Here is a 20,580-nt window from a genome sequence, read left to right as displayed (position 1 = left end):
AGAGAATATCCTTATTCTTTGGAAATAAACACCGGAGTTTTGGGGATAGCTTACCCTTAAAAGATCTAGGAAAAAATTATGTACACACAAACACGCAGAGCAAAAGAGAACAAATGGGGTAAAATGTTAACAACTGGGTGTATGTTCCCCTTACTATTTTTATTTTTTTGAAACTGCTTCAAATCACAAGTATAATTAAAGTGTGCCAATGGAAAAAGAGACAGAAGTCCCTTCATTGATGATACTGTATATCTAGAAAAACCCAAGAGGCTCTAGCCAAAAAAACAAAACAAAAACAAAGACAGAAGCCCCAGAATTCATGAGAAGTTGGCAGCTGTACACAAGATGCACAAAATCAATCTCTTGTACCACTTGTGTCAATATACTTCAGTTAAAAAAAAAAAAAAAAGAAGGGGCGCCTGGGTGGCTCAGATGGTTAAGCGTCTGCCTTCGGCTCAGGTCATGATCCCAGGGTCCTGGGATCAAGCCCCGCATCGGGCTCCCTGCTCTGCAGGAAGCCTGCTTCTCCCTCCTCCACTCCCCCTGCTTGTGTTCCCTCTCTAGCTGTCTCTCTCTCTGTCATATATTTAAAAAAAAAAAAAAAAAAGAATCTCTTTTTTTCTATTCCAGCCATAAACGGACGAGGAAATGGAGAAAAATGGATCCATCCACAATAGGGCCCAAACCCATACAATATCTGGAAATAAATTTGACAAGAGAGGCACGAGAGAATAATAAAATCTTATTGAAGGACATCGAACAAGCCCCGAACAAATGGAAAACAATACTGTTGTCCAAGGCAGAATGACTGTCATAAAAATATCAATCCTTTTCAGAAGTATATAAATTAAATGCATTCCCAATGGATTCTTGTTTCTTCTGGAATTTAATAAGATCATTTTAAAATTCATGTAAGTGTCTGACAATATCCAAAAATAGTTACGGAAAAGATCAGCGTGGAGGACTTGCCTTAGCAGACATGAAAACATGCTCTAAAGCTACTGAAGTCAAACAGTTAAGTGTTGGTGTGGGGCAGACAGATGGATCAGTGGGGCAGATCAGAGTCCAGAAACAAATCCCAGATTTTAGGAGACTGTTGTAGAACAAATGTGGCACATTACTTCACAGGAAAAACAGAATTTATTGAATAAATGGTGCTAACATAACCAGGTATCTACTTAGAAGATACCCACATCATAAACACATATACGTTCCAGGCATATAAAACCTTTACATATAAAGCTAAGATGAACAAAATACAAGAGCCTTTCTTCTTTCCTTTTCTTAGCTTTTCTAGAAAAGCTGGGTGAGAGAGATGTCTTTAAGATAAGAAATCTGGAATCCATAAATGCAAAAATAGAGATATTTGATTGTAGGGGTGCCTGGGTGGCTCAGTCGGTTAAGCAGTTAAGCGTTTGCCTTCGGCCCAGGTGACGGTCCCAGGGTCCTGGGATCGAGCCCCACATCAGGATTCTCTGCTCAGCGGGAGCCTGCTTCTCCCTCTCCCCCTGCTCATGCTCTCTCTCAGTATCCTTCTCTCTCTCTCGCAAATAAATAAAATCTTAATGAAAAAATGTGAACAATAAACAAAGCTCCCACAACTCAAAACGTACACCTCCATATGTAGGAAGATTTCACAGAGGAGAAAGTGAAATCCAAACACATAAAAAGATACTCAAATGTAAATAAAAAACAAGGTAGTAGTATTCTCATTGATCAGACAGGCAAAATTCCAGGAGAGAACATGTTTGGGGCTGGCAAGGATGCTGGAAAGTGGGTCCTCCAACACATGGCTGACGGGAATGTGAATCCCCACAACCTTGCTGGGCTAGCAATGTTGCCCCCAAATCATCCATATCTATTTAAAATCTACTTTAAAACCAATATACAGGGCACCTGGGTGGCTCACTCGTTAAGCTTCTGCCTTCGGCTCAGGTCGTGATCCCGGGGTCCTGGAATCGAGCCCCGCATCGGGCTCCCTGCTCGGCGGGAGGCCTGCTACTCCCTCTCCCACTCGTGCTGCTTGTGTTCCTGCTGTCACTATCTCTGTCTTTCTCAAATAAATAAATAAAATCTTAAAATATATATATATATACACTTTGAAGCAGCAATTTCATTTTGGGGGATCTACCCTATAGCAATAAAGACACCAGTATGAAAGGGATATATTTTGCTGTACTACTTGTAATAACAAAGCCTGGAAACACACCGAATGTCTGCCCGTAATGAAACCACCGAATCAATCACAGAACGTCCAGGCTACCGCACTGCTATCAAGAAGAATGCTACTGACATGAGGGAATCAGGTTTTTAAGAGACTGACACCAATGTAAACCCTTCAACGTGCACCTATGTAAACCCTTCAACGTGCACCTTATTTGCCTCTTTACATCAGGATCTTTACCTTGGTTATCTCAAGAGGCTGGGAATAAAGAGGTTAGGGACAAACAGTTAACTTGTCTTTTCTTTCACTAGTTACAAGGAGCATGTTTTTTATTTTTATTTTTTGGTAATTAAAATGTAATTTGGGATGTTCAAGTACAGCGCGACTGGTTATCACCATCCTCACTATATTAAATACCCCGCTCTACCTAACATAGTGACGTTAAGGGTCTGGGGGTGGGGGGTGGGGGGCGGTGTGTGGATGGCTCAATTTCCTAACGGGATGTGAGGAGGGGGGACACTCCCCCAGGGCACCCCTGCGGGCGTGGGAGGGTGGAACTTGAGACCAGAGCGTTTGCAGCTCTGACGGTCACTGGAGGAAGCTCGGCGCAGGCCCCTCCTCAGAGGCCAGGAAAGCGCCCTCGTTCTCCCCCAAACCAGCCCTCGGAGCGGGGCTGCTGGGAGAGCAGGGCCGGCCCCTGGAGGAAGGAGCTGAGGTCTGCGCGGCAGCTCAAGTCTAGCGGTCTTTGGCTCGTCGACCACAAGAGGGCGCCCAAGAGCAAGGGCTGGGAGGCCCCGGGACCGACGTTGACTGCAAGTCCTTGGCTTTCGGCGGCCGCTCTGCGGGCCCGTCTCTCTCTCCGAGGCAGCCGCCGGCCTCCTTGCCGGGTGGGCTGTGGACCTCGGGAGGAAAACTGCCCGACAGAGCGCAGGCCATGGGCCCGATAAAAACCAGGCAGCCGGCTGATAAAGTCCTCCTTTTTTATGTGGGTTTATGTGGGTGAGGGAGGGCAGAGGAAAGGGGAACGGAGAGGAGGTGGCGCCCCGTGTGTCCCTGAAAGATGAAATCAGTGAAATCAGAGGAAACGAACTGTGCATAGCAGAGAGATTGCAGTCTGACGCCGGGAAGAACGTGCAGAACCAGGTCAGAACCATCACACCCCGTCATGGAGGGTGTGGTCTGGAACCCTCTAGGAAGAGAGTACCAGGCTCTTCTGTGTGTGTCTGCGTGAGTTATCTGTGGGGGCAGGGGTGGTCACAGCCAGTTACAACGGGGAGTGCTGGGGGAGAATTCCAGGGCGCGACAATGAGCTTATCCTCAGAGGAACCCCATTTCAGAGCCTGATTCTCTAGGAGGACCGCAGGGGGTGGGGATGGTTCAGTGACACTCGCGTCCTCCGCTGGGGATTCTGCTGAGTTCTCAGCCAGCCAGGGGTCAGGCAGAGAAGAGCTGCTGCCCGCACTCGTGCACTCGGCCGACTAGAAAGTTCTTAGCAAGCCTGGCAGGACTCCTCTGAGGAAGCACTGGCCTCCAGTCCTTTCCTTCTGACAACGCCCAGGGCAGTTTGGGAAGCCCCGTTTGGAAATTGTCTTCAGAGCTGATATACATGCTTCTGAAAGCTTTTTCTTTTAAAAGTTTGAAGTAGCCACGGACATTTGGAACCAAGTCTGGTGGATAAGGTGAGTGCTATCTTCAAGTCTCAATAAGGACTGGTCTGCATCAAAACACCCCAGTTGGAAGAAGATCTTCTAGAGCAGTGAATCTTCAAGTGTGGTCCCCAGCCCAGCAGCAGCACCTGGGAACTTGCCGGAAATGCAGATTCTTGGGCCTCAACCTCAGACTACTGAAACAGAACTTTGGGTTGGGACCCAAAGAATCCTTCCAGGGGATTCTCATGCATGCTCAAGTTTAAAAACCGCTGCTCTAGTGAAATCTCTCTAATATATCCCAGGCAGGTGGCTGTCCACTAACCGGACTCCTCTTTAATGCTTGCACAACCTGTGTGTGACCATTTGTGAGATCAGGGCTGGGAGTGTGGATGTTTAATAATCTAGCGGGGCCATTTTTACAGTCTACACTCAGGGGTTTAGCGTTTAGCATTTTACAGCCTACACTCACACCTCCAAAAATCAGATGGAACTGTGGAAACTACCTCTAGAAAAATGCACAGGCACACGGATATACGGCTTCAAAGGTTTGCGTACAACCTCGAGGCCCTTATTCCCTGGGCTAAGAACTTCCAGTCTGCACAAAATTCTTCCCCCCAAGCATTTTTCCATTTGAGAAAGATGGAAGCAGGAAGCGTAATTGCTGGTGTGGCTCGATTTGGGCAGAAGGTGGCGCTGTAGAGGAGGAATTGTGGCATTTTGCCCAAGCAACTCCGGAAGAGGGAAGTGGTTGTGGGATGGGGAGAGGGGTACGTAAAGCTGTCTTCTCCATCTCCTGAACTTATGAGACTATACATAACTGATTTTTTTTCCCTCTGCAAGTTCAGGGTGTCTCCATCAACCACTCAGTCTGTTCTAAGAGAGTTACAGATGTATCTAATAGTCACAGAGCCACAGGTCTGAGGATCTCTCTCGTTTCCTAGTCTAGCCCCATTTAGTAGTCGGGAGAGCGGATGTCTGTGAAGGCACTGACTTCATACCACACGAGGGGGCAGCAGATGGCACCAACTGTTAATCAGGCGCATTAGCCCTTCTGCATTCCAAGCAGAGCGAGTGCTAACCGTTCTCAAGGAGGACTCATAAAAATACATTTATCTGATTTGATCCTCACAACAACTCTCTGATCATTTACTAGATGAGGAAACTAGAGTTTGCAAGCCTAAATAGATGCTTCTCAAACTTCAGGGAGCATCACAGCCCCTGAAGGGCTTTTAGAGACTGACTTTTGCATCCTCCCCCCACCCCACATCCCCCCACCCCAGAGTTTCTGATTCTGTCGGTCTGGGGTAGGAGCCCTAGAATCCGTATTTCTAACAAGTTCTCAGGTAGTACTGATGCTGCCGATCTGGAATTGACAGGTAGCTAGTGGGAAGGAGTCAGACTGCGTGACCCGTGCACCCACACACGCGTAAACACTCCATCACGCTCCTTCCCAGTGCCTCCCCAAGGCTAGTGGGTCAAACGGGAAAGTCTGTATGAATTCGGAATCTGGTTTCCAGGGATGAGAGGGTTGGATTTAGTCATTCTAATACTTATTCATTCATGCCTCTCATTCATTTACACACCCTTCCTCTGAACAAACTGAGCACCCACAATGGACTGGGTGTTCAGCAGAAGTACAGTGTGAGGCTCCGGGGGCTCAGGAGTAATGTGCAATTGGAGGGACACTGGGGGGGCAGGGAGAGCACATGTGGCCAGGTGGTGATCAAATGACTTGATGGAGCTGCCAATGGGACAGTACAGAAGAGGGAGAGGAAGGACAGGCTCATTGCCCAGGGGCCTGGGCGAAACTTCTAGAAGTGACCTCTCAGCTAGCCCTGGGGGTGAGTCAGAGGAAGGTATGGGGGAAAGGTAGTGGGAGAGGCAGAGGGAAAATATGAGCAAAGGCCTAGAGACATCAAATGGCAGCTCCATGCAGAGGCAGCGTGGATTTCCACGTAGGGAGGGGAGAGGATGTGGCATGAGAGCGGGGAGGTGCACACGAAACCTTACAGAACGTAGGGCCTGTAAGGTGAAGGTGCTGGGAGTACTAGGTGAGTTTGAAGCAGGGAAGCGAAGGGGTTCAGGTTGCAGGGGGGCAGCATGGAGAGGAGGGCCCCAGTCTGGGGGCCCAGAGGCCATGGCCATAATCAGGGAGCAGTGGGGTGGGAGATTGCTCATAGATCATTGGCACTGATGGACTGGGGTCGAGGAAGGGATGACTCCAGGGTGGCACCAGTTTTCCAGTCTGGGGTGGGAGCCTGGGGGTGGAAGTGTTTGGTGGCAGGAGGACAGCAGAGTGACCTCATACTTTTGCAGGGCCCTTTATGCCTTAAGAATCCCCAACCGCAAACTCAAAATGCTGTCAATCTCTGCCATGGTCCTGCGGTTCCCCAGGGGACACAAAGGAGCCCACATCCCATTTCTTTCTGGGAGGCCCACTTTACTTCCCGCCCATGCTGCTGGTTCCCAGGTTGAGATATTCCAAAAACGTCTGAAAACCTTGAGCTCTGGAGAAGAGTTAGCTGACGTTGCTCTTCTGCCTTCCCTTCCTTTGAAAAGAAGCAGCTAATGGAAGAGTCCAGCCTTGTAAGCAAGTTCAATACAACCATCCCACTGGTAAAGAGGCACAACAGCCTGGATCCCCCAGGTCCTTGGTGGTAGGTGTGGGTCCCGGAAGGCCCAGAGCGGGAGTGAGCGGGGGCACTGAAAATGCAGGAAGGGAAACCGGGGGTGGCTGGGGAGACAGCTGGGGAGGAAGAACGTGGGGATGGGTGACAGGGAATTACAAGGGATGGGTGGGCCCATGGGAGACAGCTAGGGGCAGGGCAATTTAGAAGAAATCCCGTACAGGGGCTGGGGAGCCCTGGGAAGAAGTGGAAATCTTACCTTGACCTGGTCCACCACCACCAGGGGCCCATTGACGCTGCACACCGTCCTGTAGGCTGGGGGAGGGGTGGAGGTAGGTGAGGGTCTCACACACACACACACACAGAGGCATCCTCCGCTCTCCCTCCCTGGAAGCACCACCCCCACCCCCTTCCCAGTCTGGGCTGTCAGGGTCATTAGCTGTGACAGGGCCAGCCACCATTGCTGCAAGGGTCATGCCCCTGCCCGCAGGGCCACCTGCTGGCTTGGACACCTGCAGGAGGCAGGGGAGGGCCAGGGGGAGGGCAGAGGCCCCTCAGAGTCCTCTCCTCCCCCTCAGCCACGAAGAAGTCTTTCTTATCTTGAGGCTGCTTCCCCTCTGGCCTCAGCCCCCATCTTACCCACTCCCTCCTCTCTGACCCACAACATTTTCCAAAAGCTTCTGGCCCCCAGCTAGAGATGATGAGAGAACTGCCCTCCCTCTGTGGCCCTCCGGGGTTACTCGACACTGACTGAGCACTGTGTCTGTGCACATGTGCCCCTGTTGGGGGGCGGGGGTCAGGCACCAGTGAGAAAAACCAGCCAGGGTCCGTGCCTTGTCATGAGGCCTTGCCAGGGGGCATCCTGGACAACCTGGGCTCCCTGAGTGCCTGTGGGGGAGGGGAAAGAATGACAAGGAAGGAGGAAGAAGAAGAATGCCCTAGTCCTAGTCGCTGGAGAGACCCACAAATGGAGAAATGAGCTCAGCTTACAGAGAGCCTCTAACTCCAGTCTTGGGGACCCCAACAGGAAAGCCATGGACTGGCAGACAGGAAGCCTATCTTGGTTCTGCTGGAGGCTAGTTGGGAGACCGTGGAACTCTCCCTCACCCATGACCCTGGGATATACAGCTCTTCCCTGGGGTCCCTGTGGAGCACCAGTGGGACAGCTGAGATGAGGCGCCCTGACAAGGCAGGATGGTCAGAGTGTCTCTAAGGTCACTGGGTCACTCACAGCTTGGAAGAACATCAGAGGGAAGAGTGGTCTAACCCTCTTTGCAAAAGCGGAGGAGAATGGGGGTGAAAACGCTAGCCCAGGGTCACCCAGCATGCTTGTGGCAGAGCTGGGGCTGGGATCTCAGCCACTTGCCCTCATGCTTCCGTGCAAGCCTGGTGCCAAGTCACCCCACACTAAGAGAAACTAAATGCCCCCAGCTCACGTCTTCCCCAGTTTGGGGCTCAGTGGTCAAACCCCTCGTCTGATCTATGTTCCTTTCACTGAGACTTGGGCTAGGAAGACCGACTGGGCAAGGCGATCCTTGTGGGGATGTCTGCAAGGCTCTTCTGAGCTTATGGACTGCTAGGAAAACTCAAGAACAAGAGGGCACGAGAAGACCCATCCTTTTGGGCTTGGACCTGGAGCAGGGGAACTCCTTCAGCTTCCTTCAGAGGATGGGAGGAGGTATCTATCCAACCTTCCCTCTTAGGCCCACCTTTCCTCCCCACTGGGGCCATCCCCAGAGATGACTGCTCTCTAGGGCAGAGGGCCAGCATCTCTTCCTCTGTTGGCCCTCCCATCAAGCAAGCTCTGGTAGCTCCCATCTTGTTTTGTTTTTTAAGATTTTAGTTATTTGAGAGAGAGACACAGCAAGAGAGGGAACACAAGCAGGGGGAGTGGGAGAGGGAGAAGCAGGCTCCCCGCTGAGCAGGGAGCTCAAGGCGGGGCTCGATCCCAGGACACTGGGACCATGACCTGAGCCGAAGGCAGACGCTTAACGACTGAGCCACCCAGGCGCCCCTGGTATCTCCCATCTCAAAAACCACCCAGTCAGCCCCAGTCCTTGCACAGCTGCTGCCCTTCACAGCCCACTTTCTGGCAAGTACGCTCCACTGCTGACTTCCTTTGCTCACCTTCCACCCTCTCCTGCCGTTCTCCACTCTGGCTTCTCTCTAGGCCATCCCAAGGGATCAGGCACAGTGGAACAGAGCCTCATTTTAAAAAGCCCTGGGAAGAGCCGGCCTCTTGCTGGCCCTATAGAGAAAATACCAGACTGGCCAAAAGGGCTGAGATGACCAAAGCAACATGCTGAGTGGGTGGGCTGGAGGGGGGGCAGTTGGGGCTCAAGGTCCACAAAGCCCCAGGGAACTCTTTCCAATTCTGCCTCAGAGTCAGTCAAGTCTTTCAACTTCCTCCCTTCCTTCACAGCAGGCTTCCCCCATTTCACAGCTTCTTTCTGGGAAACCTGTTACCTGGAAATCCCCACAGCGCTACCTTGGGGAGGGCACCTGAGGTGGGGGGAGCAGTGGTGAGCAGCTGGGGGCAGCCCAGAGGCCAGGAGGAATGCTGCCTGTAGCAGGGCCCTCAGGCTGGGCGCCCAGCGTGTGCTCTGTGAGCCCCCAGTCCATCCCACCAGCCTCAGCCATAAGCCGGCATTCTGGGTTTCCAGAAGCACAGGCCTGGCTCTCTCTCTTGGGCTTCCTAAATGAGTCGTCACTCCATAGCCTGGGCCCTTCACTGCAGATAATCCACTCTGGCTGTTTCTGTTCAGCATCCGGCTTTTCATATCCTTCAACACCCTGCCCTTGACTGAGTCCTGCAGCCCCCTGGCTCTGCTCCCCCCTGAAGTCCCACAGCCCCCAGGCGGGCACCCTAGAGGTGTCTTCCCCAGCCTGTGGTCCTTAATGAGATGGATTATGTCTCCCCCCTCAGACCAGAGCTCTGTGTCTCCCCGGTCAGACTAGAGAACATCTTTTCTTCGAGGCTGTCTCGTTTGGACACAGCCAAGGTGGTGGCTGAGCAACAAAGATGTCCTTGTCGGGAAGCCAGGCTTTTTGTGTGTACCCACCCCCAACTGATTGTGTCCATCGCATGCAGCGGCCAACTGAGGCCCAGAAGTTGGCTGATTTCTCCTGGGGCACCCACAAGTCAGTCAGCACCCCGTGGCACTCCCCCAGCCTTGGGACCTACTGGTCAACCCTGGTGAGGTGAAGTGGGGGAGGGTCATGCTGGAGGCAGGGGGCTGGCCCAGAAGACCTCTGAGGGGCACTCCCTCAATAGGCCTTCCTGAGACTTTGCAGACACTCCCTCCCTCTGCTCTGCCTCCTCCCCTTTTCCATTGTCCTAGCTGACACTCTGGGTTGCACTTAGGGCTGCAGGCCTGGCGCCCCTCCCTGCCCCCATCTCCCCCGCTGCCTTCCCCTGTCAAAGGCTCAGCGGGGCTCCGCGCAGCCCACTAATTAGGGCCTGCCCAGCCACACCTGCAGCGTCCTGGGAGAGGGCTGAGCCGGCTGCCCAGGCGTGAGGCCGGGGTGGGGGCAAGCCGGGGGCCAGTAGGTCTCCCACCTCCTCCCTTATCCCCTCCGGACGGATTAGGGGAGGGAGGGCCAAGGCTGGAAGCCCAGGCTTCTTAGAATCAGCCCAAGACCTGCCGGGTGGAACTCTCTGGCCTTTGGGTCGGTCGAGGAAACCGAGACAGGCAGCAAAGCTGGGGGTTTGGCATTCCAGCCCCTGGGTGATCTGACCTGGCTCTGCCCCTCCAGCCTGGCTGACAGCCTGTCAGTCCAACCTTTGCTCCCGCTGCACCCTGCCCTCCCTCCTCCCACTGCCTCCCCCCTGCCCCCGCCAAGCACCTTCTGCCCCACACAACAGATAGAGCTCCATGCCACCTCCTTCCCCTGGGGAAAGAGCTCTAGCTCTGAGGGAGGCAGCCGGGTCCCTTCTTAACCAGGGCAGATATTGCTGGGATTCACCCCCATCCTATTCTACCCTGCCCCCTCCTTTCTGGCTTATTCCCTCAGCCACTGCAGTGAAATCACCCTTAAGGCCTTAGGCCTGTTGGTCCACCTCCTCCTCCAGGAAGCCTTCTGTTCGACTCACCCCACCCATGGCTGAGGAAGCCCTGGGGCTGGGAGCCAGTTGCCCCATCCCTGTCCCTCTGGTCCCCCAGCTCTCCTCCTAGACTTTCTGTCTCTACTTAAAGTTCTCCTGCCCAGAAATCCGTAGAGTCCATAGAGTCCTCCAGTCGGAGGCCAGGCTGGGGGATATGGGCAGAGAGAGACTCAGGAGTCCTGCCTCTCCTGACCTGACGGCGCAGCTCTAGTTTTGCACATACTCCCCCCACCCCCATCCTCACCCCTCAGGGAGGAAACCCCTCAGACCCCCCAGAGGAGGAAGGGGGTGGGAACCGGAGAATGCCGTGGGTGCAGAAGCACACTGGGGAATCCGATCTGCTCCTGGGTGGGGGAGGCTGTCGGTGGGGCTGGGGCTGGCCCCTGGGGGTACCCTATGAGGGCACTGGTGTGCAGCAAAGGCGGTAGCCTTTGTCCCTGCGGGAACGTCTTTAATGCAGGTCCGGAGAAGAGTCAGGGGTGGAGGGGCTCCCCGTCTGCGGAACCTTGTCTCGGGGTCAGCTGTTGGGTGTGACACATTCACCTGAGTGAGGGCCCCATGAAGTGACACAGAGGCAGACACGAGGGCGCTGCCACCCCTGGGTTCCAGCCTGGGTCACATCTCCTGGGTGTTTCCCTGTACCAGGGCTTGTTGACTTTAAATAAGGTGCTGGCTAGAGGCAACCGGCTGGAGGGGGCCCTGGGGTGAGGTGCCACCCGGCAGGGTCCTGGGGAGGGCACGCTGCAGGGGGGGGTGGGGGAAGAGCCTGCCAGGGTGGGCTCAGATCTCCACCAGGCCTGGGCTCTGGGCCCAAGTGGGGGGGCCAGTCACGGGGTATTTCTGGGCCTTCAGGACCCCTGCTTTGCCCCAGGGGAGGATCTGGGCCTCAGCGCTTCCCCCATGCCTCCATAGCGCAGGGCCTGCAGGGCCTCCTTGCTAAATCTGGTCCCATTCAGTTCCTCCTCAGCTGGAATGTGCTCCACCCCTCAGTGCCTGCCTCAGGCCTCTGGAGGTGCCTCATACCCCCTGCTCCGTTCCTCTGCACACCGGGCCTGCCCGCTTTGCACTTGGTCCATTCTGGGCGGATGCCAGCCCCATTCAATGCAGACCCGGCTCTCTGGGCTGCCCCGCCAGCTGGCTCCTCCCGCTATGGTCTGGGTAGCAACAGACCGAGGGCGGAGGGCGGGGTGGCTGTTCTAGGCCAGCTTCTCTCCACACACGCGCTGTTAGGAGCCTCTGGCTCTACTTGGCCTGTGCTGGCCAGGCCGGTTTTGTCCAGTGAGCTGGGCTGCCCGAGAATTCGAGAATTGGAGAATGACCTTGGCAAGGAGAGATGGAGGGGGTACTCCCTTCAGTCCTCAGAGCCTTACTGGTTTCTGTGCCCCAGATACCTGGACACACCTCGGGATGGTCCCCTCTGAATTCTGAATTCTCCCCGTGCCAGGCACTCCCCCCGCCCCCAGCTGTAGAGACACAAACATATGACATCACCTGACCACGTACCCACATTCTCCCCACGAGCACGCATGTTTGTGCACGGAACCACACACTCACCCTGACTGTACAAGTATGCACATATATTGTTACACATTTCCTCCCTCTGATCATACACACTTGAAAGCTGTCACGCACATATTTACACCTATCCTCACCCAAGTGAAGGTGGGAGCACGCACATACCCAGACACGCTCCTTCCCCTGGGTTATACACACAGACACCTTCCCCCAAAGGCACGCATGACATGGACCCATTGACGTGACACACAGTGGCGTGTCTGTCCCCATCCTGAGAATGCACACATGGTCCACCTTGCCGCACGCATTCCCTGAGAACTCCTGATCATACATTTCCTCGCACACGCACACACACCCCCAACACACACACATTCACACAGAGCATGTATCACAAACACACACCCTTGGGGCAGTGGGGAACTCTCTCTGGACTTGGGGTCTCAGGGCAGGGTAAGGGTGATGACCGAGAGGTTCCCCCAAGGAACTCCCCCGCCTTCTCCTCTGGGGTAGCCTGGGCTGGGGACCCCATCCCCCCATCTGCAGAGGTGGCCCCTTGTCTGGGCGGTCCATTGCCTCACTCTGCTGGACCGAGAGCCCCCTAGATCTTCCTCCGCCTCAGAGCCTCCTCTTTCCCTGAGCCTAAGAAGCTCGAGCCACCCAGCAGCCCCCACCCTCACCCACTGCGGGGACTGTACTCACTGACACGGGGGTGGGTGATGTAGTTTCGGGTGACCGCTTGCATGTGTTCCCGGGCTCTGCCCAGGTCACAGCCACTGCCGGGGAGCCCCTCGGGCCTACTGCCTACCCTTGTGTCCATGGCGAGGCGGCAGCCTGGGAGCTGAGGACCTGAGCCTGCTGGTGGCGAGCGCAAACTCTTCAAGCCAGGCCCGAGCTGGAGAGAACTGATCAGACCGCCCCGGTGGCCACCCCTCCCCTCGCCACTCCCGTCCTCCCTGAGTTGACTGTAAACAGGGAAATTGGGTCCTGGAGCTCTTCCAGATCTGGGAGGGGCCCTAAGCCACCTGCCGCAGCAGCAGAGGGGAGGGGAGGCGTGCAGGGGTAAGGCTGGCCCTCTAACCTCTGAATTTGGCTTTTCGTTCACCCCCAGCCTGCAGCCAGTATGAACTCAGCTCCTCCCCCTGGAACTCAAGGTGCTCTCACAGCCCCTTGCTCCAGACCACATCTCTTCCTGGTCTCCGCACCACATGCACTTTCTGGCAGGCTGCCCTCTCTTCACGCCGCTTCCTCACTGTCTCCCCTGACCTGCCCTCACCCTGCACCCCTTGCCCTGATCATACCTGGGTACTTCTTCCCCTGCACCATTCCATCATCATCTTTTTTTGAACATCTATAGAGGATCATTCTTCTGCCAGCTTCAGGGCCACCTCCTACAGGAAGCCTTCCCTGCATCCTCCAGCACTCTGGATTCACCACACATCTGGTGTCTTCCCTTTGTCATGCCCTTTTGGAGCATTGCCTCTTGTCACTGCCCCTAGACTCTGAGCCCCCACAGAGCTGAGCTTACGTCTCCTCCATCAGACTTGGGTCTCTTTAAGCCTTTCGATCTCATCATACTGAGAGCTTCCTGGAAACCAGGGTAGGTCTCCCTCTATCCAATCCTAGGACCCTGTCTTACCTTTTTATATTTTACCTCTAGGGTGTCATGCAGCAGGTCTGCCCTGACAGTTTTCAGCTCGGAGCAGAAAGTACAAATGGAGGAACCCTCCTTGTGTCAAGTGGCTAAAAGAGTCATGGGGCACAGGTCTGCTGGACAAGGCAAGGTGGGCACTAGGTGGTGGCTCGACCCACTGAACCCAAGGTCTGCCCTGGTCACCCCCATGTTTCATTCCAGACTCAGGATGTCAGGGCATTTCCAAGCACCTCGCCAAATGATACCAGCAGCACAGAGGGAGGGGAGGAAGCACAACTGTATGGGGAACCCCCGTCTGGGTGACTCAGGACAGCCAGTCTGAAACCAAATATGTCTTTCCCGGAGCAGACTGGAGTGGACATGCTTGTCTTTTCTTCCCCAGAGGGTTGAACTCTCACCTCTAACCTCTGACCTGAGGACCCATTTCCGGTCCCTGGTCCCTCTCTCAGGATTTCCATTCTTTCAAAGAAGCCTCCAGGGTCGGGGGGTGACGATGAAGGGGGAGCTTTGTGGTAACTGGAGGCACTGCACCTTGACCGCAGTGTGGCGGGTGCACAGATCTCACATGGGTGACAAAATGACAGGGAACCACGCACACACGGTACCCATGTCCACTTCCTGCTTCTGATATCAAGCTCGGTGTTGGAAAATGCAAGGGGGACACTGGGTGGAGGGTACAGGATTTCTCTACAGTATCTTTGCAACCTGCTATAAATCCACAGTCATGGCCCAACAAAAAGTTAAATACAAGCGTCTTACTTGAACGAAAAGACAAAAACAACACTTTTTAAAAAGTGCTTTGTGGGGTGGTGCTCGCGACAGGCGTGCTTTCTAAGGCGTGTGGGCTCTTGCCTGGATTTACCCTCTCTGGCTCTCTGGATTCTGATCTGACCTTTCATCGTTTACCCCTCTTGAAGGATTTAACATTGCTACCTCTCAAGTATTTTTGTTTCAAAGAGGAGCTTGCAAAGAGCAATGTTTAACCAACAAAAGCATCAATGTTGCCACCACGGGCTTTGCTATGCGCAGGTGGAAGCTCTAATTGGGAGTAGGAGTCAGGTGCCTGTCAGCCCCCACACGTGTGGAACCCCGATCCCCACCCCGCAACTGTGACCGTGGCTGTCGGGGCTCTCGTTTCTGCCCTTTAGAGCGTCCCTGGCTCAGCGCGTCCTCCTTCCCAGTGAGGAGGAGAGAGGGGGTTGAGGGCAGTGGTGGTGCTGTGGGGACTCTGTTTCCCTTCTTGTCAGTGTTTTCCTTTTATTTCAGTGAGCGGCACACACGCACACTGCACTCACACACACAAGCTGCGGGACCAAGGCCTTCCGGTGGACAGTCTCTGAGCTGGGGGGCGGCCGGGCCGGCGTGCGCTGCTCCCCGCGGGGCTCTGCGAGCCGGCTCCGGGCGGTCCACGGGGCAGGGGAGGCGGGGGCGTGAGGTGCCTGGGGACTCAGTGTCACGGGGGGGGGGAGGGGGGCGGTGGAGGCTTACACGTTGGCTTTCTTGCCACCACCAGGGCTGCCTGCTCTCCGGCTGTAGGGCTCGAAGGCCGAGGAGCCGAGTTCATAGCAGGCAGGCAGGTCCAGGAGCGCGGCAGCGGAAAAGCAGAGGGCTGGCCTTGGGGGTGGCAGCGGCGGGGATACCGAGGCCGAGGTCACTGGGTTGAGGCACGGGGAGGAGTTCCTGGGGTCACCCAGTGAGGTGCCCCTGTGGTCGGCAGGCGGGCCCAGCAGGCCAGGGGTCAGCGCCAGGAGGCTGGGGGCCCTGGGCACGGACAGCAGGCGGCCCTGCTCCAGCAGCCGCAGGATGTTGGAGGTGGCAAAGGCCTCGGAGGCTGAGGAGGACGCCCGCTTCTCCAGGTCTCTGCTCTGGTCTTTCTTCTGCTTGGTGCGGCGGTTCTGGAACCAGACCTTCACCTTGGGGCAGAGGGTGGAGACGGGTGTCAGGAAGGGCGAAGCAAAGTGGGGGCAGGTGGGAGGAGAAAAGGAGAGGGAGGACATGGGGGGTAAGGGAGTGGGGAGTGGGGGGGCAAGGGTGGAGCGGAAGGGGGAAGAAGAGCATTCAGAGCATCATTAAGGCCTTCCCACACCAGCCTGCTCTGGGTGAGCCAATAAGGGACCCTGCCCTCCAGATCACGGACATGGGGTGTGTTCTAGAAGGCAGGCACAGACTCCTGGTGGGCAGCATCCTCGGCCTCGCAGAGTGCTCACCCCATCGGGAGGGGCATGGCCCGAGAAGGGCCAAAGCAGGGCCCTCTAAAGCATGCGGCCTCGGGCAGCCGCCCCTGCCCGGTGTGAGGACCATCCCACGGCTCCTGGTCTTGACCCCCACACTGCCTCTGAAGTGAGCTTTCTGTCCCCATCTGTTTGAACCTTTCAGCAGCCACCTCCCACCTCATCCCCTACAACATGACAGGTCTCTTCACATGACACCAGGTGTGACAGCATACAGCAGCATGTTGAGGGGGGGCTTCCAAGGGCGACACTCTCACACCCGGGGACAAAGAGGTGCCAAGTCCTCCACATCTTAAGTGAAGCCACCAACAAAAGGGCAGAGAGAGCCCCTTTCCCAGGTCTATGAGAGGAGGCAGGACCAACCTCTACCATCACCCAGCGCCTGGTGCTCCAAGCCCTGCCCTGGTCTGTAGAAGAAACCGGAGGCTGGGAGGGAAGCTCAGTGGTCAGCCCTCATGGTGCCGGGATTTCCTCCCCACTGTGAGAAGGACAGCGTGCCCCCTTCACGGACAGCCAGGAGCAGGCTCTGGAAGAACCATGTGTAGGGACTAGAAAGGCCTGAGAGGAGAGTCTGACGTAGCTCCCCAGCTGGAACACTTGTCAAACCCAGCCCTGCTGCACCCAGATTTGTGTCCCAGGAGTTCAGAGGCTGGGCTTGCTTCTGGCCTGGAGGTTTCAGGAGGCTGGCAGCTGGCTGGGACAGTGTGTGCCCGCAGGACAAGGGGGGATGCCGCAGAGTGGAGGGCGCACAAAGATAAAGGACGGGAGGGGCTTGCTGGTGGCCTCCAGCTTTGGGAGGGTGTAAGGGAGGCCAGCCACTCCTATGGCTCCGGTGAAGGAGCTCAGAGACAAGGAGGAGGAGGCAGGAGTGGGAGGGCTGCCTGGGTGAGGATGAGGGCTCCCTAGGGCGATGCCTCAGGACCCCACCTCCTAGGAGCAACCACCCCTCCAGCGCCCTCAACAGTGAGTCAGACCTGTTCTGAGTGGGGAAGGGGAAGAAGGGATTTGAAACAGACATGAGTTTGGTGTTTTAAATTGGACTGGATTGAGTTTCAATGACAGAAGTTAACCAGAAGGTTATGGGATCTACTTGAGATTGATTCGTTCATTCGCTCAATCATTCATTCAGCGGATGTGTGCTGAGTGCCGACTACCTGCTGGGCGCTGCCCTCAACGTGGGGAATCAGCAGTGAGGAAAGCAGAGCAAATCTTTGGTGTGGAGGGGACAGCATGGAGGGGGAGCCGGATGAAGAGGGCAAATGAGAACAGTCGCGACTGTCAGGCGGCGCGAAGGGCTTCTAGCAGTGTCTCTCAAATTGTTCTCGCTGAGGAACCACTTTTTAAAGTTTCCAGTCTGTCATAGACCAATGTTTTTGTCAAATACAGTTAAAACGAATTACACTTACTCTCCATTTCTGCACTTAACCGGTCCTGGACAGATAACAGTTTGCGGGGGACACCAGCCCCAGAACACCACTTGGAGAGACACTGGTTTGGAAAAAAGGGGGAGAGGGAGCAGAGGGGACTAGCTTATTCCTGGGTGGCAAACACAGCCTCTCTGAAAAGGTGACATTTGAAGGAGATATCAGCAAGGGAAGGCCAAGAAGCACTCGACCAAATATGGTTGAAGGAAGCGACTGGAAAGAAGAAAACCTTTCTAAGTTTGTCACTCCCGGAAACTCCAGGAAAGGGTCCCACCAGACCCTCGGGGGAAGTGGCTCTGTATGTCACTGGATTCCTCTCCCCTGCTGGGAAGTCCCCTGGCTTCTCTGCCCTGGTTAGCAGCCACCCTTGTAGGCCCTAGGCACCACCCCAAGACCATCCCAGCCTCAGTTTCTCATCTCAAAAATGGGGACAAAAATACCTGGACTGTTGCAGGGATCAGATAAGGAAGTCCATGTAGATGGCTCCGCATGGTGCCTGGCCCACCCTCCTGTGAGCTCCTGGCTCTGAACTCAGGGCAGAGGACAGACCCAGAAGTCAGGATTCCTGTCCTGGGGAAGCTGAGGGTCTAGGGGGAGGGTGGCATTGACCCACTCCCAGCAACAAAGGGAGTGGCAGTAACAAGAATGTGATCCATGGGGCGCCTGGGTGGCTCAGATGATTAAGCGTCTGCCTTCAGCTCAGGTCATGATCCCAGGGTCCTGGGATCAAGTCCCGCATCAGGCTCCCTGCTCCTTGGGAGTCTGCTTCTCCCTCTGCCTCTCTCTCTCTCTCTCTTATCTGTCTCTCATGAATAAATAAATAAAATCTTTAAGGAAAAAAAAAAGAATGTGATCCATAAGGACGGACAAAGATTTTACAGGGGGTCTTGTCCTGCGGGGGCAGCAGAGAGGACATGTAGGCTGGCCCTGGGTGGGGGAGTCTCCTGGGAAGGAGGGTAAGGGAGGCAGGGGCTGGGGTCTGGCCTGCCCATTTCTTGGGCCCTTATGGGCCCCATCGGGGGTTGTCAATCTGGGTTGCACTTTGAGATTATATGGAGTCATTTTCTTATAAAGCCTGATGCCCATGCCCCATCCCAGCTCACTAAATCAAAATCTCTGCGGGTTGGGGCCTAGGCGTCCATATTTTTAAAATATTTCTGGGTGTGATTCTAACGTGTGAACTGTGGTAGAAGGTCCTGGAGCTGCAAAGGTGGGGGAGAAGCACCCTGCCCGTCTACTTCCTATCATCAGTCCCACAGTGCCTAAAGGGTGAATTTATAAGGCTCAGCAAACAAGTAAGAGACAGGCTCAGAGCCTCTGGGCTCATCCACCCCTTTCTTCCAGGAAGCTTTCGATTCTACCAAGGGGCCATCCTCTCTCAGGGTTAAATCTGGATACAGGTCCTTTAAGGCCCAATTCAGTTGCATACTGGATAGGCCTGGGTCCTGTGCAGAAGCATACTTCCTGAGGTGCTGGCCTCCCCTTGCCTTCCTGGTGCCCTGCTGTGGTCTCCCTGCAGGCTGCCATCTTGCCTCCTCCCTCTCTTGGTTCCTCTGGAACTCAGTGAATGCTTGGGGCCTTCATGCCCTCATCCCTTGCTGGACCACACTGTGAGCCACACACCAGGGGAGGGGCATGGTTTCCAGCTGGCTGCCAAGACTAGGGAGGTGTTTTCTGGGAGATCATCTATCCTCCTCTCTGGGCTCATGGTTGGTGTTAAATCCCAAGCCTCACTGTGGATTTGGAAATGGCATTAATCTTTAAGAGGCTGCTTCCTGTGACTGTGGGCACATTCCTATGAACGGTACTTGCGTATCTGGGATGGCCCTGGTTTTTGTAACCTGGAAGGTACCACCTACTCTGCTGTTCTGGACGAAGTCATCTGGGGCAGAGGTGATGGGTATGGGGCTGAGGTAATTGTCGAAGAGCCAGAGCTGCTCTTATCCAAGCTCAGTGGTGATCAAGTCAGTATTGGGACTTGGCAGTTTGTTTTCAGCCTAGAGCCTGGGGCCCCGGCCTTGAAAAAGTCCCCCGGTCAGCCGAGTGAGGGGAGTCCTGAAGCCAGCCTCCCACCTTCCCTTTCTCCACAGCCATGTTTCTTGTTTCCTGCTCTGCCTCTAGTCATTCATTCATACAACACATAAACAGCAAGCATCCAGTCCATGTCAGCATTGCCAGGTGCTGAGAAAAAAGGAATACCTAAAACTTTATCTGCACCCATTTAGTGGGGTGCAGTGGGGGAGGTGGACAGGTCAGCAAGTGTTATAAGACAGTAAATGTTTTGGTAGAAGCAGCAAACAAGATAGTGGAGAAGATCCTGGGGTCAGACAGACCTGGATTCAATTCCAGTTCTCTCCTTGATTAGTGAGAATGGCATGGGGCAAGTTACTTAAACTCTCTGTGCCTCAGTTTCCTTATCTGTAAAATGGGATTGTAATAATGCTTCCTCATAGATTTGCTGTGATAACTCAATGAGCTAATACTAGTGGATTTAGTAAAATGTCTGGCAGATGCTGAAGTCTTTCCAGTAGGGTGGTACCACATTAGCTGAAAAACATAGAGGTTGTCAGGTCTTTCCTAGAAATTCTGACTTGGAAACTGTGGGCCGAGCATGGAATCTGAGTCAGGAATCTGTATTTTAATGAGAACCTCAGGGGTTCTCCATAAAGGTGGTCTGCAGACCATACTTTGAGAAACACTGGTTTAACCACGCGCTACATATTCTCCTTGAAACAAAGCATGGTGACAAGGTGTATCAGGGGGTTTCTAAACACAGGGAGAACTGGGCTAAGTGGGACTGTCCTAGTTCTCTGATGTGGGGAAGAGCACATGCCACTCTAGGGGGATGGGGGGTGGGGGTGATTCTGATGGTTCTGAGAAATAGCTCTCTCTGAGACCCCCTCCTGCTCTCTAGCCCTGGGATCTCGGCAATCCCAGGGCCAGAGGTCAGTTGTGTTCTGCCTGGTTCGCTGTCCCAAGCTCTGAAGAACACTTCAGCCTGCAGAACTCTGTAGGTGGTGGGGAGGGAAGGCTTCACTGTTCTGTCCACCAGGTCCTGTAAGGGGGTTCTCATTAAAAGTGCAGACAACTGAACTGGGCACATAGAGGTTAAGGAAGAGATAGGGAATGAGAATGGGCCCTGAGTGAGCCCACATTCTCTCTGCCTGAATTAGGACCCTACTGATATCCAGGAAGGGGGTAAAGATGCTGGTTG

The 20,580-nt window shown here is 54.6% G+C and overlaps 2 protein-coding genes across 3 annotated transcripts in view; both read right to left on the bottom strand.

Moving 5' to 3' along the window:
- Positions 1-13,028, bottom strand: part of ATP6V1B1 (ATPase H+ transporting V1 subunit B1) — a 27,247-nt gene extending 14,219 nt beyond the window's left edge. Inside the window, exons 1-2 of the mRNA XM_006728011.3 lie at positions 12,760-13,028; positions 6,700-6,755 (exon numbers count right to left, since the gene is read on the bottom strand). Of these exons, the coding sequence (XP_006728074.1) occupies positions 6,700-6,755; positions 12,760-12,877 (174 nt within the window). The 5' untranslated portion in view covers positions 12,878-13,028. The remainder of the gene's footprint in view (positions 1-6,699; positions 6,756-12,759) is intronic.
- A 1,920-nt stretch (positions 13,029-14,948) lies between these two features.
- Positions 14,949-20,580, bottom strand: part of VAX2 (ventral anterior homeobox 2) — a 28,211-nt gene continuing 22,579 nt past the window's right edge. For both annotated transcript variants that reach the window (XM_081833647.1, XM_006728025.2), the window contains one exon: positions 14,949-15,624. In XM_081833647.1, the coding sequence (XP_081689773.1) occupies positions 15,196-15,624 (429 nt within the window). In that variant the 3' untranslated portion in view covers positions 14,949-15,195. The remainder of the gene's footprint in view (positions 15,625-20,580) is intronic.

The sequence above is a fragment of the Leptonychotes weddellii genome, chromosome 10, assembly GCF_054177405.1.
Source record: "Leptonychotes weddellii isolate Sample4059 chromosome 10, ASM5417740v2, whole genome shotgun sequence".
In the NCBI taxonomy this organism is placed as follows: domain Eukaryota; kingdom Metazoa; phylum Chordata; class Mammalia; order Carnivora; family Phocidae; genus Leptonychotes; species Leptonychotes weddellii.
Note: the sequence above shows the minus strand (reverse complement) of the source record. Positions and strands in the feature narration are given on the sequence as shown.